We start from the raw sequence: 25859 nt of genomic DNA, 5'->3' as shown, positions 1-25859 counted from the left end.
TACATGGATTCCTAAAAGTAGAGTTTACTAGATCGAGGTTAAGAATATTTTTAAGGGTTTTAATATAGATTCCACATTGCATTCTAGAAATGTTATTGTTCTTTTCATTTCTCTAAACATTCTGTGGGTCCCTGATTCCAAATAACTTACGCATGTAAGTCTTTTTTTTAATGAGATCTTTGCCAATTTGATAGATGTAAAATGCCATTGGATTTTTAATTTCCCATTGATTACTAAATTTTTTCATATATTTATTGGGCATTTATGTGTGGGAATTGTTCTGGTTCTTGGGTTATTTTTCTCTTGAGGGCTTGATAATTTTTTAAAATTTGATTTGTAAGAGTTTTTTATGTACTAAAAGTTAAAGGCCCTTTGTTTTTTGGTAAACATTTTTCTCTGTTTACCTTTTAATTTTCTTAATTGGATTCTTTTAAATATAGACGTTTTACATTTTTACAGAGTCAAATTCATCATTTTTAAATGACCTTTTCATTAGTTTTAAGCTCAGAAGTGTCCTCCCATTTAGAAATTCAGTAAACATTCACTTAGATCTTTTTTTAGAAGTAGTTTTTTCTCTTCCATTTTATTGGCTATATTTAGCCATTCTTCCAGTTTGAACTTTAGAATGACTTCTGTCAAGTTGCAAAAAAATGAAAAATCCCACTAAAACTTTTTATTGGAATGCATTAACTCCTTATTCTTATGTTTATTTCTAGTACGTAAAAAAAAAAAGCTTACCATTCTATTTTGTGATTGAGATGATTACCTCTTGTTCCTTGTTCTCCCCCTCTCTCCCCACTTATCAGTATATCAACAGAAATATTGCTGGATACTTAAGGAGGTGAGGGCTTAGTATCAAATAGCTGTGACTAGTATGAAATCATTGAAAAATGGGCTAGGATAATTTCCTTACTCTGGTTAGTGGAACTGGTTTCTCTGAAGTTGGGTAAATGGTGAAGCAGTTACAAACATCCTATTTTATTTCTGTTTGATGTTACTATTCTGCACTTTGATTTGGAGAAATTATTCTTGAAGTCTCATAGATTTTTTAATAAAATATTCTTGGTTTCCAAGGTTCTTAAAACTTTGTTAATTTTTTCATGAGTTTTTTTTTTTTTTTAATAAAAAGGATTGGGTAGGATAAGTTAGACATAGAGAGAGTTTTTATTTAAACCTAGAAATTCTAAAACTAGTTGTTTTCTGACAGTGTTATTTATTATTAAATAACTAGATACTTGACTTTCTGAGAAAGGGGTGTAGTACCATTTATATGCATTTGAGAACTTGAATTTACAAATAAGTACAGAGGTTATTTCCTATTTTTAGTTTCAGGGATATTGTTTCAATGCTAATAATGAAAGATACTACCACTTATCTGCTTTTAGGTTGGGTTGTTGCGTCAACAGTTAGAAGAACATGAAAAAATCAAGGAAGAGATGGCCGTGGAGTATAAGCAGGAGTTAAAGAAACTGCATGAAGAAGTGAGATTTTACTTCTGTTACATGTTGTATAGTTCTCTCTTTTGTACTTGAGAATTTTGTTAATGAGAACCAGTTTCTACTTTGCAAAGTGGGAAGCACATATTTGTGGGAGGTACAGGGGTGGGAAATCTATTTCTCTGTTCTTTAACTCAGGCAAGGAAGTCTTGCCTAATTATATGTTTGATGCTACTTAGAATGGAGATTCTAAAATATGTTTCTTGATTGAATATCTGAAAGAAATAGTGCTACTTTTGTATAATACTGTGAAATACTAATGCCAAAAATATATTTAATATTTTAATTTTTATCAGTTACACTATTTTAAAAATTGAGGATCCTAAGATTTAAGAAGCATTTTGAGATAAATAAGAAAAGTAAGAAACTTCTATCCATTAACTTAATTTTATTCTTTAGATTTGGAAAAAACTGTTTTTAATTTGTTTTAATTCCAAAGTACTCTTCTCCTGCTTACTGAATCAGTACCTCATAGGAGCATAGCTTGAGAACCACAGGCCTAGAGGAAAGAAAGTTTTTATTTGCTGCTTTTATTGTGGGGGTAGGTGGTAGGGTCTTTAAGTACAAGGCTATTGTAATAAAAAATAAAGTTTTGTTTAAAAATTATTTTTCCTTTTATTTTTTCTTTGAATATATTTCTTTGCTAGTGTTTATTTTATGTATATAATGTTTTGTTTTGTATTTTAGTTTGGAAATCTAACATGTTCTCAGTCTATTTTCAATAGTACTGGTTAGCATTGCTTTTGCTTTCATAATACCAATTTGCCCCACCACCACTGTTTACAAATTCTTAAATTTTAAGTATAGAAGTAACTGTCTCTACAGTTAGGCAAACTGAAGAGAAGCTATGAAAAGCTGCAGAAAAAGCAAATAAAGGAATTCAGAGGAAATACCAAAAATCCCAGGGAAGATCGATCTGAAATTGAGAGGTTAACTGGAAAAATAGAGGTATGTTTATAGTAATAATTTGGTCGTAGTGATTGTCAGCCTTCATGTAGGAAAATGCTGTTTCTAATGGTGCTGTTTCCTGAAACCAATTTTCTACCCTCTCTAGGACTGCCACTGAGCTATTTCATAGGTGGGAGGGCCATCTACTATACATCCTATCATCATGTGGTTCCCTGTGGTTAACAGGGTTACTATCTATCAATAATTCTCAACAGGGCAGTACCACCTTTAGAAGGCATTTGCAAATGTATGGAGGCATTTTTTTGGTTGTCAAAATGACTGAGTTTGAGACTGGCATTTAGGCTACCGTAACCAGGGATACTAAACATGCCTGGGACTAATCCACACAGGAAGGATTGTTGTACCCAAAATGCCAGTATCTCCCTTACTGTGAAACATTGACCAGCAGTTATTGGCAGTCTGTCATGGGTGGTGTCCTCGTCCTTATCTTATTTGTTGTCGTACCTCAAGCACCTAAGAGAGTAGGGGCTTAGTAAATGTTGAATGTACATGGCACTTTTTGTATAGAGTATTCCACATATCAGATTGTTTGTCCTCAGTTCCCATTTAGATATAGTAAGCCATTCACCTCCCTCTTTGCTGACCATATTTTAAGACCGAGTAACTCCAAGATTATTATATATATTGAGAACTTAAGGGGAAGTGGTGAGCTAATTTTGCCAAGAGTAGATGAAGGAGCAGCTCAAGGCTGTTACTACCCTCCCTATCTTTGCCAGTAGTTCTCAGTGTACAAAAGAAACACCAGGGTGCTTTTAGGCTCTCAGAAATTCTGAGCCAGTAGTATGGCGTGGGACCTACGGATCTGCATTTTATCCAGCTCCCCTAGTTGGTTCTAATTTGAAAAACAGTTTTCAACGTCCTTGTGTGATTACTTACAAGTTTTCTATGCTCGGCAACCTGTCACCCTTAAATGCCATTATATTATTACTACTTAAAATTGTAATTTGTGTGTTTAATTCTTTTACATCTGAACATTTTTATACATTTGAAGAGCACAGAATCAGAGGACTATACAGATACTGCTTCCTCTCTAGCCCTTGACAGTGATACCTTCTCCCATCCCCCATATCTTTCTTGCTTCTCGTTGCTACTTCCCGACCATTTTCTTTCTGCCTCAAAACCCCATCAGCCTATACCACCAACCAATGTCGATATAACTAAAATAGTCATCTTCTGATCCCTGGGTTACCCTCCTAGTTCATTGATTCCAGCTCCCAGCTCATTGTCACTGTCTCCATTATTCTTATCTTAACTTTGAGGGTTTCAGTGTCCATGGGGATGATGCCTATAGTACTCTGGCCTCTGAGTTCTATGGTGTTTTTTCCTCCATAGATATTTTGATCTCATTCCTATTTCATCCTCTTAATTCCATTGCCATTTCTTAGCTCGTGTCATTAGGAATATTTACATCCCCTCTAGAATCTCATTTTTAGGTATGTGACTCTGACTACATCCCTGTCTTTTCAGCTTATTCTTTGTAGTCTTTTGACTCTCAATAATCATTATCTATCCCTTCAAGTGATTGAATTCTGCCACTTTTTCACTGTTCCATGTCTACCTCGTGTCCTCACTTATCGGTCCTTATCTACCTTAAATTCTGTGCATTACATTCCTTACTTTGCCCTTCATCTCCTGGGCTCCTCTCTTGCTTCATCATATTTGCTTGGCAAAAGCACAACTGTGGGGTTGAGTGTCCCCCTTATTGTCCACTCTTTACCGGCCATGTGTGGCTTAATGGCTGGAGAAAAACATAACTACACCGGCTGGCTCATCTTAATTCCTGGTCACTAACTTCAGATGGGTCCTATTGCTGCCCAGAATCTTACTGCATTTCCTCTCAGTCTCCTACTTTCCATAGTAACTGATTCTTACTTCCTTTTTTCTCCTCAAACTTTCAACAGTTTTTTTCACATCCTCACCCTGGGGTGATATCTTCCTTTCTATTCACAGACATCCAACCCTGTGTCTACCCACCTATCTGTATCTGTGCCCATTACCCTGCCTTCTCTCCTGGAGGAGTTATCCGTGGCCTCCCCCTTAGCTACCCTCCAGCAATTCTTCTCTTTTCTGCATCCTCAGTTTTTTTCCACCCTACCGAGTATTTTTGGCCAGGATCTAAATTTCTCCCTTATCAAATATCCTTTCTTGACCTCTCTCTTCCTCCTCTGCCCCACTTTTCTCCTTCATTTTATGACTAAATTACTTCAGGCATCTATACTTGTCTCTGATTCCTTTTGTCCCATTTTTCTTGCACCCACTCAATGACGCTTGGTCCCCTCACACTACAGAAACTATTTACATGGAAGTCACCATGTTAGGGACCGACTTTTTATAGCCCCACCGGACAGAGAAGCAGAGACATTGAGGATGCAATTATATAAGAGGAGGTTTATTTTTTGGCTAGCCAGGGTTTAAGCCCCAGAGCATTAACGCAGTGGCCACTCTCGCAGGTAAGGACCCCGACTTGAATTGCAGGGTGCCTTTTATTTTTTTTCCCAAAGGGCCATAGCAAGGCACAAACTAATTACGCGCTGGCCATAAGCTGACCTTTGAAGTGATTAATTTTCTTTGAATTTTGCGCGATCTCTGCGCATCTCACCTCCCTTTTGCCTTTTTTTATAACCCAAGAGATAACTGGAGGTAAGAGTATAAACAGATGTGTGCTGTTCGCTAATTGCCTCACCCTACTTTACACGAAGGGGGGGAAATTTTTTTCTTGTTGTGCCACCGAGAGGCTGCCGAAGGGCCATCGAGGCGCCCCCACATTTCTCTCTTTCTTTTACATAGCTGACGAGCACTCTTGCTCGTCTTTTGGGTAATTTATAAGTTCTGGGTCTGCATTATTTGTCCCGAGTCTTTGATATTGCTGTTGCAGCACCAGAAGCTGAACAGCACTGACCCTGTCTCTTATAAATTTTATGAGTTTGTTTACTATGCAGGGCCCAAATGTCAGGGCTAAGAGTAAGATTATTTATAAGCGCGGAAATCAGGGTAGTCAGCCAGGGGGAACTATTGAACCAGGACTCAAACCAACTTGTTTGTTTTTTGTACTCTCGTTTGCGACGAGCAAGCCCTCTTCTTACTTTGGCCATGGACTCTATTACCACTTTTGTGTGGTCGGCATAGAAACAGCATTCTTCCCGGAGGGCCGCACATAGCCCTCCCTGTTGCAGGAACACTAAGTCTAACCCTCTCTGGTTTTGCAAAACTATTTCTGAGAGGGAGGTTAAAGACTTTTTTAAGTGGGAGATGGACTCTTTAATCTTGGCGATATTTTTATTGATAGCCGCCCTGAGGGAGTTAAGTCTCTTATGCTGCATGGCTAGGGAGGAGATGCCAGTTTTTGCCCCTATTGCCCCTAGACCAAATAGGGTAGCCAGAGTGATGGCAGTAATGGGCTCTCTTTTTTTATGGAAAATTAGGTTAGCAGCTTTTTGCCCTATTATACCCTTATACATTGTCTCTTTAGTGTGGTATATTATTTTGGGGAACACTAATATTATTATACAGTAATTTTTAGACTCATTGAAAATAGACATATTAAGGCTAGGAGTCAGACCGGTCTTGGAGCAAACCCACCACCCACCTGGCCCGGGGATAACCCACTTTGTTTTTTTAGATAGGCTTAGCGTCCTGTTACCCTTGGCACAGAGTTGTGCATGGCTGGGAGGCACTGTTCTTAAACAGGTACCTTTGCCAAGAACTGACTGGAGGGTGAGTCTAGGGCCCTTACGATTTTACTGGCACATTTTAGGGGAGTCTTCTGAAGACAGGTTAAAATAAGTGGCCAGCCCCACTACCTCATAAAAGGGGGGCCTTATGTCATAGCACAACCAACAGGCCTGTGTGGCATTGGGACTTGTGCGGTTTAGTGCATTATATGCTGCTGTCAGCATTTTTTATAAGGGATCTGTGAGCTCTCTATCGGGCGATGGGCCTCGGGGACTACTTGTGCTAGCCATTAGTTTGTGGAGAGTCCCTTTGCTGGAGGTGGTCTGGGGTGCTGCCGGGCTGGGCCTGACAGTAGCTGGCCATGGATGTAGTACCTGGTTGGGTCTTACCGTTGTTGGGAGCGGGGTAATTTTAAGTTTGATATATATTAGTGAGCAAATGTGCGGTCTTTGGTAGAGGCATATCTCTTATGAGAGTCCTGTTATTTACCGCCTATTTTTTTTTCTTTTTTCTGTAAATTTTACCCTTATTAGGTTGCAGTTTCTGGCATACCTGTTTTTAGTACAAGGTTGGACATAGGACATGCTAATGAGAAGAGGTTGTGCCTGCCATTTTTATTCTCTATTATTGGTGGTCACACACCACTATTTGGCACAATAATAACTTTTAATACCCCCACACTGATGGTTTTCCTGAGGGGGCCGGAATTCTGGACAGGCATAAAACCCATTTTGGCTCATGGGGGTTTGTTTTATGTTTTTTCTCTATGGTCTAGTTACCCACGAACTGGGGATTGGGGCAGCAGCAGGGCCTCTTGAGGATATTGCTATTGTCTGTGCTGGCTTTTCTAGGGGGTTGACTTTTTTTAAGTTAAAATATAAGTCTGGCCACTAACTGTTTAAGGGGGCCACCCCAGAGGTCACGTTCTAGACCTTGTGGGTTTTTTGATTAACAATTTTTTATGTCAGGTTATGGGGTTTGTGGGGATTGAAATTGTTCATTACACTTATAACACTCTCACCCATTAATAAAATGCTCTCAAGGAGATATAAAACAAACCCTGCATACATTTTTGTAGTGAGGTCCAATCCCCAGGTGCCACAGCCCCGAGTCTGAGTTTAGACAGTATAACTAGTAGTCCAAGAGGAATAGGACTCAGCTGGCTTCTCGTGGCGCTGCTGCTATTTGAGTCAGCCTGACTTTTAGTGGGTTCTCTGGGTCTACTGTCACTCTCTACTGGCTCCGGCACCGTTCTAGGTCGTTCTCGTTGGCTGGCCTCACGTGGGAGTGGTGTATCTAAGTTGATATGCCGTCTACCTTGAGAGCAGTGGGGGTAATAAGAATAATTTGAAAGGGCCCCTTTCACCTAGGCTCTAGGGTTTTACTGTTATGCCTCTTTACCCACACCCAGTCTTCTGGTTGGTGAGGATGATGTGAATGTCCGGCACTCTTCTCCTCGGGCTCTGCGGCACGGTGTATGGCCTGAAGGGCAGGCCATACCTGGCTGTGAACGCGCTGCAGAGCTCGAACGGCTTGCAACACGTCTTTGGGGTGTCTTGGGAGGGCTTCAGGGCTCACCCTGGGGACTACGGGTGGAGGAGTGCCATACATGATTTTAAAGGGGGTTATGCCTAAATGATAGGGGGTGTTCCGGGCTCGGAACAGGGCGAAGGGAAGGAGGGTCACCCAGTCCCCGCCAGTCTCTAGGGCCAATTTAGTCAGGGTCTTTTTTATTGTTTTGTTTATTTTCTCTACCTGCCCTGAGCTCTGGGGGTTATAGGCACAATGTAGCTTCTAATTGGTCCCCAGAGCCTGGGCCAGTCCCTGACTGACTTGGCTGACAAAAGCAGGTCTATTGTCTGATCTTATTTTCTCTGGCAGTCCATATTTAGGGACTGTTTCTTCTAATATTTTTTTGGCTACCGTTAAGAGTAGTCTTTTTTTTAGTGGGGAAAGCCTCTACCCACCCGGAGAACGTATCTACTATAACTAGCAGATATCGGTACCCATACTTTTTTGGTTTGACTTCTGTAAAATCTATTTCTCAGAACAGTCCTGGCTGCCTCCCTCTTTCTTTCGTACCTGCATGGGTCCCTTTGACCCTCCCTGGCTGCATGACTTGGCAGGCTCGGCAGTCCCGGACGATGTCGTCTGCCACTCGTCCTTGCGACATGAACCTGAGCTGGGCGGTGTTTAACAGTTGTAACATTTTTTTCTTTCTTAAATGTGTGGTCTGGTGTAGGTGCGTCAACAGGTGACGTCCCAGAGTCTCTGGCACTATCAGGCGGCGTTCTTTGTCTCGCAGCCAGCCATCTTCACCTTTTTCTGCAGTTAGTCGTTTTGCAGCCCAGGCTTCGTCTGCACTGGAGTAGTCTGGCAGAGGAGGTATCTGTCCCATGCCCAGGGGCGGAAGGCCGATGTGTAGGATATTTGGTGGCGTAGCACCCCCCGCCGCTTTCTTAGCCTCGGCGTCTGCCCGTCGGTTGCCCCTAGCCTCTACTGAGTCTCTACCCTGGTGTCCCGGGGTGTGGACTACTGCCACTGCCTTTGGCAGCAGGACAGCCTCTAGCAAGCGAAGGATTTCGGGCTTATGTTTGATCTCCTTCCCTTCTGCTGTGATGAACCCCCTTTCTCTGTAGAGAGCTCCGTGTATGTGCACAGTCTCAAAAGCATAACGGCTGTCAGTGTATACCGTCAGTCTCTTCCCTTGGGCCCGGCAAAGGGCCTCTGCCAGCACTATTAACTCTGCCTTTTGAGCAGATGTTCCCTGTGGGAGGCATGCCGCCCAGACTAGTTTGCCCTGGTCATTGACTATGGCCGCCCCTGCGTACCTGTGTCCGTCCCGGACGAAACTGCTCTCATCTGTGAACCAGATCAGGTCGCTGCTTGGAAGGGGGCGGTCTTTTAAGTCTTTTCGGGCCATCTGGGTTTCAGCCAGGATTTTAAGGCAGTTGTGCTCAGGTGCAGCTGAGTCGGGGATGGGCAGGAGCGTGGCTGGATTTAAGGCGGTGGGGGCCCGGAACTCGATGCGGGGAGCGTCTAGCAGGAGTCTTTGGTAGTGAGTCAGCCTTGCATTTGTAATCTATTGTCCCGGAGGCTGCTTTAAAACCCCTTTTATAGCATGCGGGGTAGTGATGAGCAGCCGCTGCCCTAAAGTAAGCTTATTAGCATCTTTGACTATCAGAGCTGTGGCTGCGATCATTCGCAAGCATGCTGGCCACCCTGCCGCCACTGGATCCAGTTTTTTTGATAGGTATGCCACAGGCCTTTTTTAGGGCCCTAGGGTTTGCATAAGCACTCTCTTAGCTATCTCTGATTTTTCATCTATATAAAGGTGGAATTCTTTGGTAGGATCTGGGAGCGTTAAGGCAGGGGCCTCTAGCATGGCTGCCTTCAGGGCCTGAAAAGCATCTGCCATCTGCTCAGTCCATTTCTATGCCAGCCCCGCCTTATACCCTTCATACAAAGGTCAGGCCTTTTCTGCGAATCCCGGAATCTAGAGGCGGCAGTAGCCTACCGACCCCAGGAATTCTCTTAGCTCTCGGCTAGAAGTTGGGGTAGGTATTCTTAGCACGGTTTGCTTTATTGCCTCAGTTAGCCACCTTTGGCCCCCTTTTATTTTATAGCCCAAATAGGTGACTTTATTTTTATAAATCTGGGCCTTCTTTGCACTGGCCCGGTACCCCAGTTCACCTAGTACCCTAAGCAAGTCTTTGGTGCTTTTTAGGCAAGTCTAGGGATCAGGGGCGGCTAACAACAAGTCATCTACGTATTGTAGCAGAGTTACTTTTGGATGGTTGGCTCGGTACTCACTCAGGTCATCTTGGAGGGCCTCGTTGAACAGAGTAGGCGAGTTTTTGAATCTCTGGGGCAGTCTCGTCTATGCCAACTGTCCGTGGATCCCTCTCTCTTTATCTCGCCACTCAAAGGCGAAGATCTCCTGGCAGCGTGTCACTATTGCCAGACTGAAGAAGGCATCTTTTAAGTCTAGGACAGTGTACCACGACAAAGTAGGGGAGAGAGAGCTCAACAGGGTGTAGGGGTTTGGAACAGTAGGGTGGATGTCCAAGGTCTTTACATTGACCTCCCTAAGATCTTGCACGGGCCTATAGTCCTGTCCCCCCGGTTTTTTTACCGGCAATAGGGGTGTATTCTACGCCGACTGGTATTTCCGGAGAACCCCACTGTCCAGAAGTTTTTGAATGTGGGGCGTTATCCCCATTTTGGCCTCCTGGGACATGGGATATTGCTTGACTCTGGCCGGCTTGGCTCCGGGCTTTAATTTAATGTAAAGAGGCGGCCTGTGCTTGGCCCACCCCGTTCCCCCTGTCTCGGCCCAGGCCATGGGAAACTCGAGGAGCCATTGATCTATCGCTTTTCTTCTATGTTCAGTGAGCTGGTATAGTCTGTATTTATCTGCCTGAGCTAGTGTCAGAACCTGGGTGACCCGGGGGCAGGAGAGGAGGTTACCTTTACTATCAGTTATTGTCACCCCTTCTTTTTCAAAATGGATTCGGGCCTTGAGCTTGGTAAGGATATCTCTGCCTAGCAGCGGAGTGGGACACTCAGGAATAACTATAAAGGCATGGCTCACCTGACCTGAGCCCAAGTCTAGCTTTTGTCGTGTAGTCTATCGATAAGGTTTGGTTCCAGTTGCCCCCTGTACCCAGCTGGTTTTATTAGAAAGTTTTCTCCTGTCTTGGGTTAGCACGGAATGTTCTGCCCCTGTGTCTATGAGGAAATTAACTGGATTCTCCTCTACTCGCAAGGTTACCCTGGGTTCGGGGAGGGGAGCCGAACCCCGTCCCCCCACTCATCTGCCTGGCCCGCCATCAGGATCTTTTCAGACTCTCTCAACTCTCGTCTCCCTTTCTTTCGGGGACATTCTCGTGCCCAGTGCCCATGCTCCTTGCAGTTGGCACACTGGTTCCTGTCGAGCCTTTCTCGCAGAGGTTTGTCTCTGTTTTCTGGTCTCACTTGTCGCCCTCTGCTAGCTGCAGCTAGCAAAATTTTTGCCATTTTTTTATTTGCCTTTTTTGCCTCTCTGGCCTGGAACTTCCTATTTTCCCTTTTCATTTTCTCCACCCTTTCTTCTGGTGTCTCTCTATTATTGTATGCCTTTTCTGTCACCTCTAACAGGTCCTGCAACGTCTTTTCCCCTCATCTATCAATTTTTTGTACCTTACGTCTAATGTCAGGGGCTGCTTGATTGACGAATGCCATCATAACTGCAGCCTTATTCTCTTTTAATGTGGGATCTATGGGGGTGTACTGTCAAAAAGCCTCTATAATCCTTTCTAAATATGCTGCCGGGCTCTCTTGGGGCCCCTGACGGATGTCTCCTACCTTAGCCAAATTGGTCGGCTTTCGTGCCGCCATGCGGAGACCGGCCATTAGAGTCTGGCGGTAGACCCGGAGACGCTCCTTACCTTTAGCCTCATTGTAGTCCCACAGTGGTCGTTCGAGGGGGAAGGTTCGATCAATGGTCCTCGGGTTTGTAGTAGGCCTGCCGTCTTCTCCCGGAACCAGTTTCCTTGCTTCCCCCTGAATTCTTTCCCTTTCCTCTGTGGTGAAAAGCACTTGGAGCAGCTGCTGGCAGTCATCCCAGGTAGGCTGGTGTGTAAAAAGAACAGAGTCTAAAAGGTTAATAAGGTCCCTGGGGTTATCGGAAAAGTTTGAGTTTTGAGATTTCCAGTTGTACAGGTCACTGGTGGAGAAAGGCCAATATTGATAAGTCTGCGTCCCATCGTCTCCCTGGGGCCCTACTGCCCGTAGGGGAAATGCCTTCACGGGCTCCGGGTCTGGGGTCCGACCTGTGCGTTGCCTAGTGCCATAGGCCGGTCCTCCCTCCCCTCCAGTGGCATCTCGCTGGGGCGCAGGCACCTCGGGGGCTGCTGGGGCCGCGAGCACCGCTCTGGGATTATAAGGGGGAGGGGCATTAAATGTGGGGGCATTCCATTTAAGCCCGGTCAGGTCAGGGTAGAGGTTAGAGTCTGAGAGAACCTTGGCGGGTGACGAACCTGGCTTCCCCTTCTTCCCAGCCTCTTGTACTGTGAGGATCTCTGTACGTCCCCTAAGGGGGGGCACGAAAGCTCGCATCCAAGGCGGGGGATCTCTGACCAGGTCCTGCCAGACTATGATATATGGAATCTGATCGGGGTGCCCAGGATGCCCAAAGATTTTCTCTTTTACCTTCTCAACCACGGTCCTGTCAAAGGACCCTTCTTTAGGCCACCCGACATTGAACATGGGCCATTCGGCTTCGCATAAGGTGACCAATTTACCCTTCTTAATCTCTAAGGACAGATTACGGGCCCTGTCCTTTACATCTCTAAAGTGGCCCAGTACAAGGGAAAGGCGCGTTGTCATGGCTTGTCCCATGGTGGCGTAAGACAAGCAACTATAAGGAAGTACCGGCTCCGGTTTTGATCTAGTCAATTCCAGTCCTCGGCACTCCGATGTCTCCTCACGGGTCTTAGCGTGGGCCTGTGGAATCAACAACCTCACTCACAAAACCCATTCATTCAGACAGAACACAAAAGCCGGCAACAAACGAGACAGACGACAGATAACATACAGAAAACGAATTAACAATAAACCTAACCTGGTCCGGACCTGCTCCCCGGTATCCTCCTGACCGAGCCCTTGGCTACAAGGTCAGCTCCAGCTCCTCCTGACCGAGCCCTAGGCTACAAGGTCAGCTCCGGAGTCCCAACGGGGCCAGAGGACGTCTCCGCCTGGCTCCGACCGGCGACCCACCAGCGCGTCCGCCTAGGTCCTGTGCCGGCGTCCTGATCCGGGGTCCTGCAAGGGGATTCCGCGTCCCTTGCCCAACACCACACCCGGCTAGTCCGGGGTGGATTTTCACACTCCTCCCTCAGCCCTGAGTTCTATCCGGTAGTCTGTGGGGAAGGCGAATCCCGGACGAGCCCCCAAATGTTAGGGACCGACCTTTTACAGCCCCACCGGACAGAGAAGCAGAGACATCGAGGATGCAATCACACAAGAGGAGGTTTATTTTCTGGCTAGCCAGGGTTTAAGCCCCAGAGCACCAACGCAGTGGCCACTCTCGCAGGCAAGGACCCCGACCTGAATTGCAGGGTGCCTTTTATCCCCCCCCCCAAAGGGCCATAGCAAGGCACAAACTAATTACGCGCTGGCCATAAGCTGACCTTTGAAGTGATTAATTTTCTTTGAATTTTGCGCGATCTCTGCGCATCTCACCTCCCTTTTGCCTTTTTTTATAACCCAAGAGATAACTAGAGGTAAGAGTATAAACAGATGTGTGCTGTTCGCTAATTGCCTCACCCTACTTTACACAAAAAAAAAAAAATTTTTTTCTTGTTGTGCCACCAAAAAGCTGCCAAAAGGCCATCGAGGCGCCCCCACAACCAATGACCTCCACATTCCTTAAGCCTGTAGCCAGTCCTCATCTTCCTCATCCTATTTGCATCATGATTGTACTTAGCTGGTCTCTCCCTCCTTAAAATGATTTCTTGATTGGCCTGAGAAAAATCACATTTCCCTTGTTTTTCTCCTATATTATTAGCCACTCTTTCTCAATCTCTTTTGCTCCCCAACCTTTTATCATTGAAATGAATATCCTAGGGTTGTGACATGGGACTTTTTTTCCCTCTGTCTACGTTCACTGCCCTGGTGACTGAGCTTTAACACTAATTCAATCTTATAGATTGAACAATGTACATACATTGACAGTTACCAAATATATGTATTTAACCGTGACCTCTCCTCTTTGATACTGAGTAACTATTGACTGCCTGTTTCACCTCTCCACTATACTGTCTAAAACTGTCAAACTTAACATGTCCAAAATAAAGGTCCTGACTTTGTCTTTCTAATCTTATGCCAATTCCTGTTTCAGTTGATGGCAACGCCATCCCTCAGTTTGCCCAAGCCTAATCGGAGTCATCCTTGACTTCTCTTTTCTCACTACAACAGCCAGAATTCTGCTGTAATGTAAGTCAAATCACGTCACCTCTTGTACAGACAGACACCTTCCAGTAGCGTCTCTTAAAAGCCAAAGTTTCCCTAATGACGTACATGGTCTCACCCCCAGTTAACACTCTGACCTTGTCGCTTCCTACTTCCCTTTCACTCGCTCCATTCAAGCCGCACCGGTCTCCTTGCTCAGCCTTAAACACACAGGATGCTCCTACTTCAAGGCTGTTCCCTCTGCCCCGAATAGTATAACTTCATCCCCATCTTCCTAGGTGTAATTTACTTAAGTGTTATTTACTTAGTCTGGCCATCCCTTTTAAAAATTGCAACCCCAAAATCAGCTGGGTGTGGTGGTGTATACCTGTAGACCCATCTACTCGGGAGGCTGAGGCAGGAGGATTGCTTGGGCTCAGATGTTCGAGGTTGCAGTGAGCTATGATGATACTACTGCATTCCATCCTGGATGACAGAGTGAGTCTTTGTCTCTAAAAAAAAAATTTGCAACCCCTACTTTGAGCACTCCATGCTCTATTTTCTCTAAAACACGTATTACCATCTATTGTGGTATATACTGTGATTGGCTGTGATTGACTGTTATCTATTGCCCTCCAACTGAGTGGGACTAGGATTTTTGTTTGTTTTATTAAATCTTGTATCCCCAACACCTAAAGCAGTACCTGGCATATATAGTAGAATGATTAAAAGAATGAATGAGTGAATATTAGAAATCTGGTTAGCAAGAATTATCCTAAGGAGCATGAGACTTACAGAGTTGAGGGTTTAGAAGACAGTGATAGAAAGATGGAGCTTCCTTTCCCTGTGATTTGCCCCATTTTCATAAATATTGGGCTTCTTTTCTTGATCATACAATTTGAAATTACTGTTAATTCATCATTAATTTTTAACTGTTTGGCTTTTAGATACAAATATCTGTTAAAATTTAGTATAGATTTTCCTTGTCATTCAGGCCTTTGTAGTTCTTCTGTGAGAAAATAAAAATTTGGATATTAAAGAATATTGTGTTACCTGAATCTACTTTGTTTCTGAGTTTTAGATACTGAGAAGTAAGGTTTCGGCTACCAAGGGACTTACCTAAAAATTTAATTTGTTCAGTTCCCGGGTCTGGATGTCAAGAATTGGATAGCGAGGGATATCTGTAATCATACTTTGAAATTTTAGTTAACTTAGCATTAGTTTTCTGAAAAATCACTAGAAAATTATAACAACCCTTAGGTGGCAGCAAATCTACGAAAATCCATCATGAATCCAGTATTCAGCATCTGTGTTTCATACTCTTCACCATTAGGGTGTTAAATTTAGAAAGACAGATATCCAGAGGCACAGTGTGTGAGGAATCAGTATTACCCTACAGTTCTGTCCGCTAAGTGAGTAATGGGGCCCCTGCTGTGGAGAAAGGTGCAAGCAGACCCAGGGACAGGGGGGAAAAGTTAACATAGAAGTGAGTCTGGGAAGATGTGACTGTGAGCAGAAGCACTTAGAAGTTAAGTACCTTAATTACCTCCTCAGGAATTTCGTCAGAAATCTCTGGACTGGGAGAAACAACGCTTGATTTATCAGCAACAGGTATCTTCTCTGGAGGCACAAAGGAAGGCCCTGGCTGAACAATCAGAGATAATTCAGGTAGGCTTAAGACGTTTTAAAATAATGAGAAGCAGATAGGTTTTGATTAAATTTTAACTACCTTAATGCAACTTCCTGGTGCTATTTAGCCTCTTTCAGCTTCTCACCACTAACCCTGCTGTCTTTCTTGTATAGGAAGCCTCTCCTCCTCTATGTATAGGCTTCTCCTCTTCAGCATCTAGACGTACCTCCTCCCTCCCATGCACACACACTCATGTCCTCATGCCTGCTTGCTCTTTTGCTCGCTTCCTGCTTTCTCACTGGCTCGCTCAGTCTCTGTCTTGCTCACTGTCCACTCACATCCATGTTCACTCCCCTAATTTTGGTCTCTGGCTTTCTCTCTCTTCCTGCTTCTGCTCAACCCCACTCCCACCCGAGTCTCTCTTTGTCTCCTGTTCCATGTCTTTTTCTGTGTCTGTCCCTGGGTCCCTTGGCTCTCCTTCTGTGCATGCCTGGCTGCCTCTCTGTGATAGCTGGGATACCTTGGCTGAGGTGCCTCCGCTGGGGAGCTTCATTTCATCTGCCTGTCTGGACACCAATGCTGAGAAAGTCACACTGCATTGGTACACACACTAACTAGAAGTAGTGTCTTTGTGGTAACAGAAACACTTTTTTAGAACACTGGTAGAAACTTTTCTTTTAGTGGCTTAAGCAAAACCAAAAAATAGACACCTACTTTAGGAATGTGTCTTCTTAGAACATACTCAGCTTGTTTGCTTTTCAATTAGTATCAAGAACATAAAGGAAAATGAACATGGGAGAAATGAATGTTTGTGATCATCTGTTATGTGCTAGAGCTTGATACTGTCTCAGTACTTCTAGATGAGTTTTTGTATATGTTATCTGTTTAATACCATGGCAGTCTGTCAATGTTGGTAGTTACTTCAGTTTTACAGAATGAGGGAACAGACTGGATGAGTTAAAAGAGCTAGAGGGAAGGTGTTTTTGTTTTTTCTTTTATAATCTGCATTTATTTGCCGCTTTAAGTCTCAATAATGCATTGATTTTTTTGTTCGTCTCCCTGAATGTCAGCTATCTGTTAACGTACTGACAATGGCTCTGCAGAAAGGGGTCCACAGCAGCCCCAAGGAAGAAAATTATCTTCTAGGCTGCAGCAAGCTGTGCAGCCAGAGCAGGTCAATGAAATCCTGAGATGTCTAGATCAGGGTTTTTTGACCTTATTACGAAAGCACCAAATCCTAATTGTTGCCTTCAGATTGGCCAGAAAACAAATTGAGTCTGAACTTTTACAGTTATCAGTTATTTATCTGCGGAGTATTATTATTGACTGTAGATTTTCTTTTTAAATTATTGTTATCTTGTTTCAAATAACTATTGTGATTATTGACTCTACATATTAAAACTTCATTGTTAGTAAAAATGCAATTTTTATTTACCATAATTCAGCTAGGGCTAGAATAAGAAGTCTTTAAAGAGCTAATATTTGTTTTCTGCATTAAGGGTATTTGAATTATTCTTCCAGTAGTTTCATTTTAAGTAAAACTGTCTCATTGTTTAATTCAAAAAAAGTTACTTATAAATGTATTTCTCTTTCTCCCTTAGCAAATGAAACAAAATTAAATCTTTCTGCGATTCAGTATGTACCAGTGCCTTATGATCATCATTTATTTTAAACATCTAAATAAACTTTTGTATACTCATTACCTAACAGTGATAGTTATCATCTTGACAATCTTTTTTTTTATTGTGGTAAAAAACACAACAAAATTTGTCACCTTAACTATTTTTAATTGTATAGTACAACAATGGTAAGCTATATGCACATTGTTGTGCAGTAGATCTCTAGAATTTTTTCATTTTATAAAACTGAAATTTTATACCATTCCCTACTTTTTATTTTTGGCTAGAACATTACAAAACAAATCACAGACATTTTATTTCCCAACTTAAATAAGGATTTAAAAAAAACTACAATGTGTCAGTACCTCATTAATAGAATAAATAATAACAATATACTTTAATATCCAGTCTGTTCAGATTTCCCTAGTTGCCTAAAAACCATCTTTTTACAGTTGGATGTTTGAGTAGGAATCCAGTCAGGGTTGATACGTTGCATTTGGTTAATATGTGGGTCACCACTGAACAATGACAGTAGGAAATCTGGGAGATCAGGTAAATGGGTATTAATAACCTGCCCCCATTAAAAAAAATTTCTGGTATGAATTTTTTTTCTTATATGTTTTTTACATCTAAAAAAGTGGAATTCAGAAATAACTTCTCACTTTTTGAGTCATATATTTGCTTGAGTTCTTTTCTTTTAGCTATTAAAATTATAATACATGTTCATTTTAGAAAAATGAGAAAATATAGATAAAATAAGAATGAAATAAAATTACCCATAATTCTATACTTTATAGATTTACCACAGTTAACCTTTTGATATAAATATCTTCTGACTTTTTCTATGCTTATATACAATGTATATTACATTTATGTGTGTGTGGCTTTTTTTTTTTTTTTTTTTTTTTTGAGACAGCGTCTCACTTTGTTGCCCAGGCTAGAGTGAGTGCCGTGGCGTCAGCCTAGCTCACAGCAACCTCAAACTCCTGGGCTCAAGCAATTCTGCCTCAGCCTCCCAAGTAACTGGGACTACAGGCATGCGCCACCATGCCCAGCTCATTTTTTCTATATATATTAGTTAGCCAATTAATTTCTTTCTATTTATAGTAGAGACGGGGTCTCACTCTTGCTCAGGCTGGTTTTGAACTCCTGACCTTGAGCAATCCGCCCGCCTCTGCCTCCCAGAGTGCTAGGATTACAGGCGTGAGCCACCGCACCCAGCCCATTTATGTGTGTTTTTTAGAAAGAAAACTATATACACTGTATAGGAAGAGAAGGATAGTTGCAAACTTTAAAAAATGCCAAGAATAGCAAACTGTTGATAATTTTTGAAGTTAAGTGATGAATAAATAGGGGCTTATCTTACTGTATGTTTGAAATTTTCCATGAAACATAATTAAAAATGTATGGCGTGGGCCGGGCGCTGTGGCTCACGCCTGTAATCCTAGCTCTTGGGAGGCCGAGGCGGGCGGATTGCTCAAGGTCAGGAGTTCAAAACCAGCCTGAGCAAGAGCGAGACCCCGTCTCTACTATAAATAGAAAGAAATTAATTGGCCAACTGATATATATATGTAAAAAATTAACCGGGCATGGTGGCGCATGCCTGTAGTCCCAGCTACTCGGGAGGCTGAGGCAGAAGGATCACTCAAGCCCAGGAGTTTGAGGTTGCTGTGAGCTAGGCTGACGCCATGGCACTCACTCTAGCCTGGACAACAAAGTGAGACTCTGTCTCAAAAAAAAAAAAAAAAAAAAAAAAAATGTATGGCGTGCTTACAATGTGATGGGCACTAGGCTAAGCACTTTTTAACAGTATTTCAGGATCAATACAGTCCAAAACACAAGGTCATTTCTGTTTAGAAGGCGAGGTATCATCTGCTGTTTTCCCTCTTGCCTAAACAATACAACTGTGAAAAGAAAATGTTCAGGGACATTTTAGAAAACATTAAGAACATTTGAAAAAAAAATATTAAGTCAACACAAAGTGTTAAAATATTTAGCTGATAAATGATATGTGGGAAAAGTAGAGGTTGCATTATATATGTTTTCCTTTTGAAATATTTGGATGCACTGTAAGATATTATTCAAGTTAATTTTAAATCCACTGTTCAATTATATGTATATATGTTTATACATTATATTTAAAAACATCATTTTCCTGTTACAACTTACAAAGAAAAGATGATCCTAACTCAAATGTTAATCTATTGTTTTGGTACTATTATTAGAGTAATTGAGTTGGCTCAGACCTACTGTTTAGAAGTTTATAGTGGCATAGACACAACAGTGATAAATAAGAGGATCTCACTGGGAGCTGTATTCTTAATAGGCTCTCTAAGCTGCTACCTAGTGGAAATGCTGCAAGGCTGTGGCTTACAGTGACACATGTGGAGTTGACAATGATGGGGAGCTTGGTAAGGGATTGATGCCTACAATGGCCATAACTTCATACTGGGATCCATTGTTAAATAGCCCTGTTGCTTCATATTACGTTACATGTTACATTACATTACATCTCGGTAATTTCACTATCTGGAAGAGTCATTTTCTTGAAGCACCAGGAAGTACATGCCACAAATCCAGAAGAGGATTTGAATTCAAGCCCCAATCCCCAGCCTTTTCCCTGCTCTCTCTCTCTCTCACTTTACCTGCACATCCTAGGCTTTTGTATCTGTCTCCTGATGTAAATTGCCTTCTTAATTGTTTCTTTACTTCTAACCACCTGTACTGTGATTTGTTTTGTTGAAATAACCCTACCCACTTCAGTAGAATAGTTAGAATGCTAAATGTTAGATTATTAAGAGGAATTTCTGTTTTCTGGTTCAAAATATTAGTGGTTAGTGCAAAAAAAAAAGTTTAAAAAATAATCCTGGCCGGGCGTGGTGGCTCACGCCTGTAATCCTAGCACTTTGGGAGGCCGAGGCGGGCGGATTGCTCAAGGTCAGGAGTTCGAAACCAGCCTGAGCGAGACCCCGTCTCTACCAAAAATAGAAATAAATTAATTGACCAACTAAAAATATATATACAAAAAAATTAGCCGGGCATGGTGGCGCATGCCTGTAGTCCCAGCTACTCGGGAGGCTGAGGCAGTAGGATCACTGAGCCCAGGAGTTTGAGGTTGCTGTGAGCCAGGGATGCCACGGCACTCACTCTAGCCTGGGCAACAAAGTGAGACTCTGTCTCAAAAAAAAAAAAAAAAATCCTTAAAGTATTTCTAAAGCCATATTTTTAATTTGAAGAAATCTGAGAAATAATCATTAATTTATAAGTGGTTTATATGATTATTTCTGACTTTCTTAGTATTGGAAGAGTATTCTTGAGATTAGTACATTGCTAATAGAGATATAATGGGAGTCACAGTTATCACTTAAAATTTTCTAGTAGTCACATTAAAAAAGTAAAAAGAAACAGGTAAAATTTTAAATAATATATCAACTCAGTATGCAAAAAATATTATTATTACAATATTTATATATATATATTTTAACTGAGCTTTTGATTATAGTTTTGAGTTGAATAGTGTTAAGTAGCTATTGCAGTGTTAAGATACTGCTAGTGTTTTGCAGTTATATATTATGTTTCCTCCTGAGCGCCATTTGGATGTAGTTTTCCAGCTGTGTTCTGCCAAGCCTCAGAGCTGCTGTACAGGTTAAGGTAGGGTTGGGGAAGGTTCAGCAAGCCGAGCTCCAGCCCATTTCTACTTTTCACCTTCACTTAATCTCTACGTTTATTTATTCTGTGCAGGATTCTGTATAAGATTTCGTCTTGGAAAAATGTTTATATTATATTTAAAAGTTTGGAGACAGTTACATGCCTAGAAGTTACTCTAGTAATTCTAAACCTATGTTGATGTCCTTCTGTCATACTATTGTAGAGATCTGGTTTTTAAAAAATGGCTTTTTACACTGGAATCTTGATCAGTAATTCATACAAACACCATTCGTCTCTTTGCCTCTCTCCTCCTATCCTCCCTCTGGCTTATGGACATTTTTGTAGCATCTACTTTATGTGACCACAGCAGGATTTTGGCCCTGTACTGTTTACAATAAAATCTTTAAATCTGCAGGAGATAGATTTCTCAGAGACATTTCCACTTATATTTCTAAAATAAAATTATGTGCTTTTACCTTTAGAAATATTTAGAATAAGAGAAGTTTACCTTCACAGATGATTTATGTTCATCTTCAGTGTGTGATGAAGTACCAGTCTGGATGCCGGTTTTAAAACTTGTGAAAACTAGAAAGTTGGGAGCCAAAAACCAATATAGCTGGACTGCAAAGCCTAAAAGTTAGGAAATATATACTACAGGTCTATGATACAGTTGCTAAAGTGATTTCATTTATATGTACCTCAGTAGATAAGTCATTGAGAGAAACTAATTTGAGATGCATATATTTGGTTAAATCTTTAGTTCAGGAAATGTCCAAAAACCAATGACAGAACCAATCTTTCCTTCCTTGTAAGCACCTTTTTCCTCAATGAACAAAATTCCACAATTCCCTCACCTCTTTCAATTCAAACAGTATTTTGTGGTCAATTTGAATAATCTGAATATGTGTATTTGTCATATATCTGAAAATAGTGTTAAAACAGAATAATTACATACAACATGCTGTGGGTGGGGAGAGGGGAAAATTTGAACTATGAATTTAAGACGTTTAGTGATTTTTAAAATTTTAATTTCGGAACTTCCACAAGAAATGGAAGAATGCATTATAGCTCCTATTTTCTATTTTAAGGAGGTGATACCTCCACTTTTTGTATATGATGGCTTGTGGTTGCAGTTGAATTTCTGCACAAGTAGGTAGGATATTGCAGCTGTCTTTTCAATCAAGGAATCCCTTTACTTTCTCAATTCTTTCTTACCCCTTCTAAAGATATTTATTATATATATTTTAGTGAGCTAATGCTTTGTGTTTTTATGGAAATGATACTCAGTTTCATTTTAGTCTTGCTTATTCATTGGTTATTTTATCATTTCCTTTTCTCCTGTTGATTGTGTTTCTAGGCTCAGCTCACCAATCGGAAACAGAAATTAGAGTCTGTGGAGCTTTCCACCCAGTCAGAAATTCAGCACCTGAACAGTAAGCTGGAGCGGGCCAATGACACCATCTGTGCCAATGAGTTGGAAATAGAGCGCCTCACCATGAGGGTCAATGACTTGGCTGGAACCAATATGACTGTTCTACAGGAGCAGCGGCAAAAAGAAGAACAATTGAGGGAATCTGAAAAGCTAGTAGAGGTGTGTTTTTAAATTACTATAATTGGGAGAAGTGTGTGTATAAGTGCTGGAGAATAATTAACTTAGAACTAGGTTCTAAAACCTATACTTTCTTCCCTACTCTGTAGCTGATGGATCAGATATTGATAACTTTGTTAATATTGTGACTATAATATAACTTACAGTCTGACTCCCTGGCTTCCTTTTCCCATGAAATGGAAAAATTATAATAATATCTATGTTTTTTTTCTTCAGTATTTTGTAGGTTCTGGAGGAAGAAAAGAGAACTGAAGGAAAATTATAATAACATCTCACGTTTTTTTGCAGGCTCTGCGGGAAGAAAAGAGAGAATTGAAGGTAGCTCTTCAGTCTCAAGAAAATTTCATCCATGAGGCAAGAATGCAAAAGGAGAAGCTACAAGAAAAATTGAAGGCAGCTGACACTCAACACCCAGTAGAAGCCATAAGGTGTATTTAATCTTAAGTATTATTGATCTTAGCCACTTGATGCTTTGGCATTAAGCACCAGTTTCAATATTCATATTCATAATTTTATGTTTGATCATATTGTGGGTTTTCTTATTCAGTTTTAATTTCTGAGTTAGGTTTTTAGAGTATTATAAAATTTTGCATGGTTAGTTTTTTTTCTGCCTCCAGTTTGGGTCCCTAACAGAGACTTTGATGTTTGGAAAGTTAGAAACCTATTGCTCACTTTGTACCTTTGGTGAAACTCCAAATATTAAGGAATTGTAGTCCACGTTTCCTGGAAGGCCTCCCTTTCTTGGTAGAAAAGGTTGTGATTAGTAGCTGCTTATCATCAATTATAATCAGTCATTGAGCTAGCCCTTTTAAACACATTACTAAGACTAATTTTATTTTTATATATTAGTTAATCACTATGAGAAGTTTGTTGTGGAAACTAATAGAATGAGCTATGCTCCTTTTGCTTGATTTAAGTCTGTTGTAAAATTTTATCTTTGCCAGAACTCTCCTATAACTGTCTTTCTTTTTTTATAAAACTCATAAAAGTTCTTTTTTATTTCAAAATATTAAGAAGGTAGAAATATTTTTGTTACATAAATACCTTTTATAATGCTTAAGTGAGGGTTTTTAGTGTGCCCATCACCCAAATAGTGTACATTGTACACAATAGGTAAATTTTAACTCCTCCCTTCTTCTTTATTTACTTATTTATTTTATTTTAAATTAAATTAAATTAAATTAATTTTTTTTTTTTTTTTTTAGACAGAGTCTCACTTTGTTGCTCAGACTAGAGTGCCGTGTTGCCAGCTTAGCTCACAGCAACCTGAAACTTCTGGGCTCAAGCAATCCTCCTGTCTCAGCCTCCTGAGTAGCTGGACTACAGGCATGCACTACCATGCCTGGCTAATTTTTTCTATATATTTTTAACTGGCCAATTAATTTCTTTCTATTTTTAGTAGAGACAGGGTCTTGCTCTTGCTCAGGCTGGTTTCAAATTCCTGACCTTGAGCGATCCTCCTGCCTCAGCCTCCCAGAGTGCTAGGATTATAGGCGTGAGCCACCTCGCCTGGCCACTAAATTAAATTTTTTTATTTCAAAATATTGAAGGGGCACAAAATTTTTTGGTTACATGGTTACATGCTTTTGTAATGATAGAGTCATGGCTATAAGTGTGCCTATCACTCAAATAGGGTTCATTGTACCTGTTAGGTAGGTTTTCACCTCTCCCTGCTTTCCTCCTATAACTTTCAGTTTCTTTGGCTCAAGGTATCAAGGGTCAATTAAGTGATTTTGCCATTCTGTCTTTTTTTCTTGAAAAACTGGCAAATTCCAGTTAACAAAGGAATAAATTTCTGCTAACTTTTTTGAGAAGCAACATCTCTTGACTCTTTACTCTCCCAGTGTTCTTTTGTAAAGCCAGAGACAAACTGAAGAATTCCAAAGAGTTTAATTACCAAAAACAACTGGGAAATACAAACTGGTTGTGTGTTGTTTTTGTTTGCAAAGGTAAAAGGCCTTTAACAATCATAGTGTGTCTTTCTATAGGCCACTAGAGGAGTCTCAGACAGAAGGGAAGTACACCTCTCAGGGGGACTTAGACAGTGTGCTCTCCCCATTGAATTTTACCCATCGTAGTGAAGAACTTCTGCAGGAAGAGGTGACTCGTCTTGAAGGCAGGTAGATAATTACATACACATTTCAAAAACTTTAGGTTGTTAAAATGAGTTTTTGATCATCATATTGATAAAGTAAACTAATATAATAGTCTTGTAAAAGAATAAATTTTTTTTCTAGCATCTACAAATGGCTTAACTTCTTATTTCATTGAGTAAACAGAAACAATTAAAGGAGAACTTTGTAATCTTTCTACCACCAGATCTACCAGTCTGCTGCATCTGTGCCCATAACCTATTACTGTGGATCTGTGCTCCTAAGGCCAACCTTTCTGCTTGTGTCCTATTTCTGTAGTTATTTCCTTTATCCCTACAGTATCAAGTTCTTCCTCTCTGCTGAATCATTTCTACTGGGATGAAATATGCTGTAATAGCGCCCATTTTGGAAAAAAAAATTAAAATCTTCCTTTAATCCTATATCCCCATCAAGTTGCTCCTATATTTCTCTGCTCTCTTTCAAAACCAAATTCATCAAAGAGTTGTCTATACTCCTTCCCCTTTTACCTGTTTAGAATCCCTTTAACAAACAACAACAAAAAAGTTGCCATTTAACATTTTTTAGGTTATCTTTAAGTAATACACTTTTTGTTTTCACACTTATTTTGGGGGAACCACTGAGTATTTTCTTGGTTTTTGTCTACATATTAAATAAACACACACAAATTTTTTTGTTTTATTCCTTTTGGAATACTTGGAATACTTAAGATATTCTTTGTTATTATCAACATATATGTGTGTGCTTTAGGATGAATAAAATAAAGCTGATTATTATTTGTGACATTGGGACAAAAATTCACTTTTTTATTGATTGGCTTTCTAGTAATTTTTTAAATGGGTAAGGTAATATTTAAGATATTAGCAGGGTATTTCTTGGACATCAAGAAGGTAAATTAGTCCAATTTGTAGATTTCAGAATTTTTGTTTCATTTTAAATATGTGAAGTTATTTTTGTCATACAGTTTGGAATCTGTAAGTGCAACATGTAAACAGCTGAGCCAAGAACTAATGGAAAAATATGAAGAATTGAAGAAGATGGAAGGACATAACAATGACTACAGGGAAGAGATTAAGAAGGTAAAAATCTGCATGCCCGGGATTGCAAAATTTATGGACTGAGGTAGGGGTTGGGAGATCATAGGGGTCATTTTTAATGAGAGGAAAATGTAGT

The 25859-nt window shown here is 40.9% G+C and overlaps 1 protein-coding gene across 5 annotated transcripts in view; it reads left to right on the top strand.

Moving 5' to 3' along the window:
• Positions 1 to 25859, top strand: part of CEP63 (centrosomal protein 63) — a 61716-nt gene that overhangs the window by 23308 nt on the left and 12549 nt on the right. For all 5 annotated transcript variants that reach the window (XM_012787783.3, XM_012787786.3, XM_012787785.3 and 2 more), the window contains exons 4-10: positions 1386 to 1481; positions 2322 to 2444; positions 15624 to 15737; positions 22324 to 22557; positions 22864 to 23003; positions 24564 to 24695; positions 25651 to 25765. In XM_012787783.3, coding sequence (XP_012643237.1) covers positions 1386 to 1481; positions 2322 to 2444; positions 15624 to 15737; positions 22324 to 22557; positions 22864 to 23003; positions 24564 to 24695; positions 25651 to 25765 — 954 coding nt within the window. The remainder of the gene's footprint in view (positions 1 to 1385; positions 1482 to 2321; positions 2445 to 15623; positions 15738 to 22323; positions 22558 to 22863; positions 23004 to 24563; positions 24696 to 25650; positions 25766 to 25859) is intronic.

This window comes from Microcebus murinus, chromosome 1 (assembly GCF_040939455.1).
Source record: "Microcebus murinus isolate Inina chromosome 1, M.murinus_Inina_mat1.0, whole genome shotgun sequence".
NCBI classification, from domain to species: Eukaryota; Metazoa; Chordata; class Mammalia; order Primates; family Cheirogaleidae; genus Microcebus; species Microcebus murinus.
This window is presented reverse-complemented; position numbering and strand designations above follow the sequence as displayed.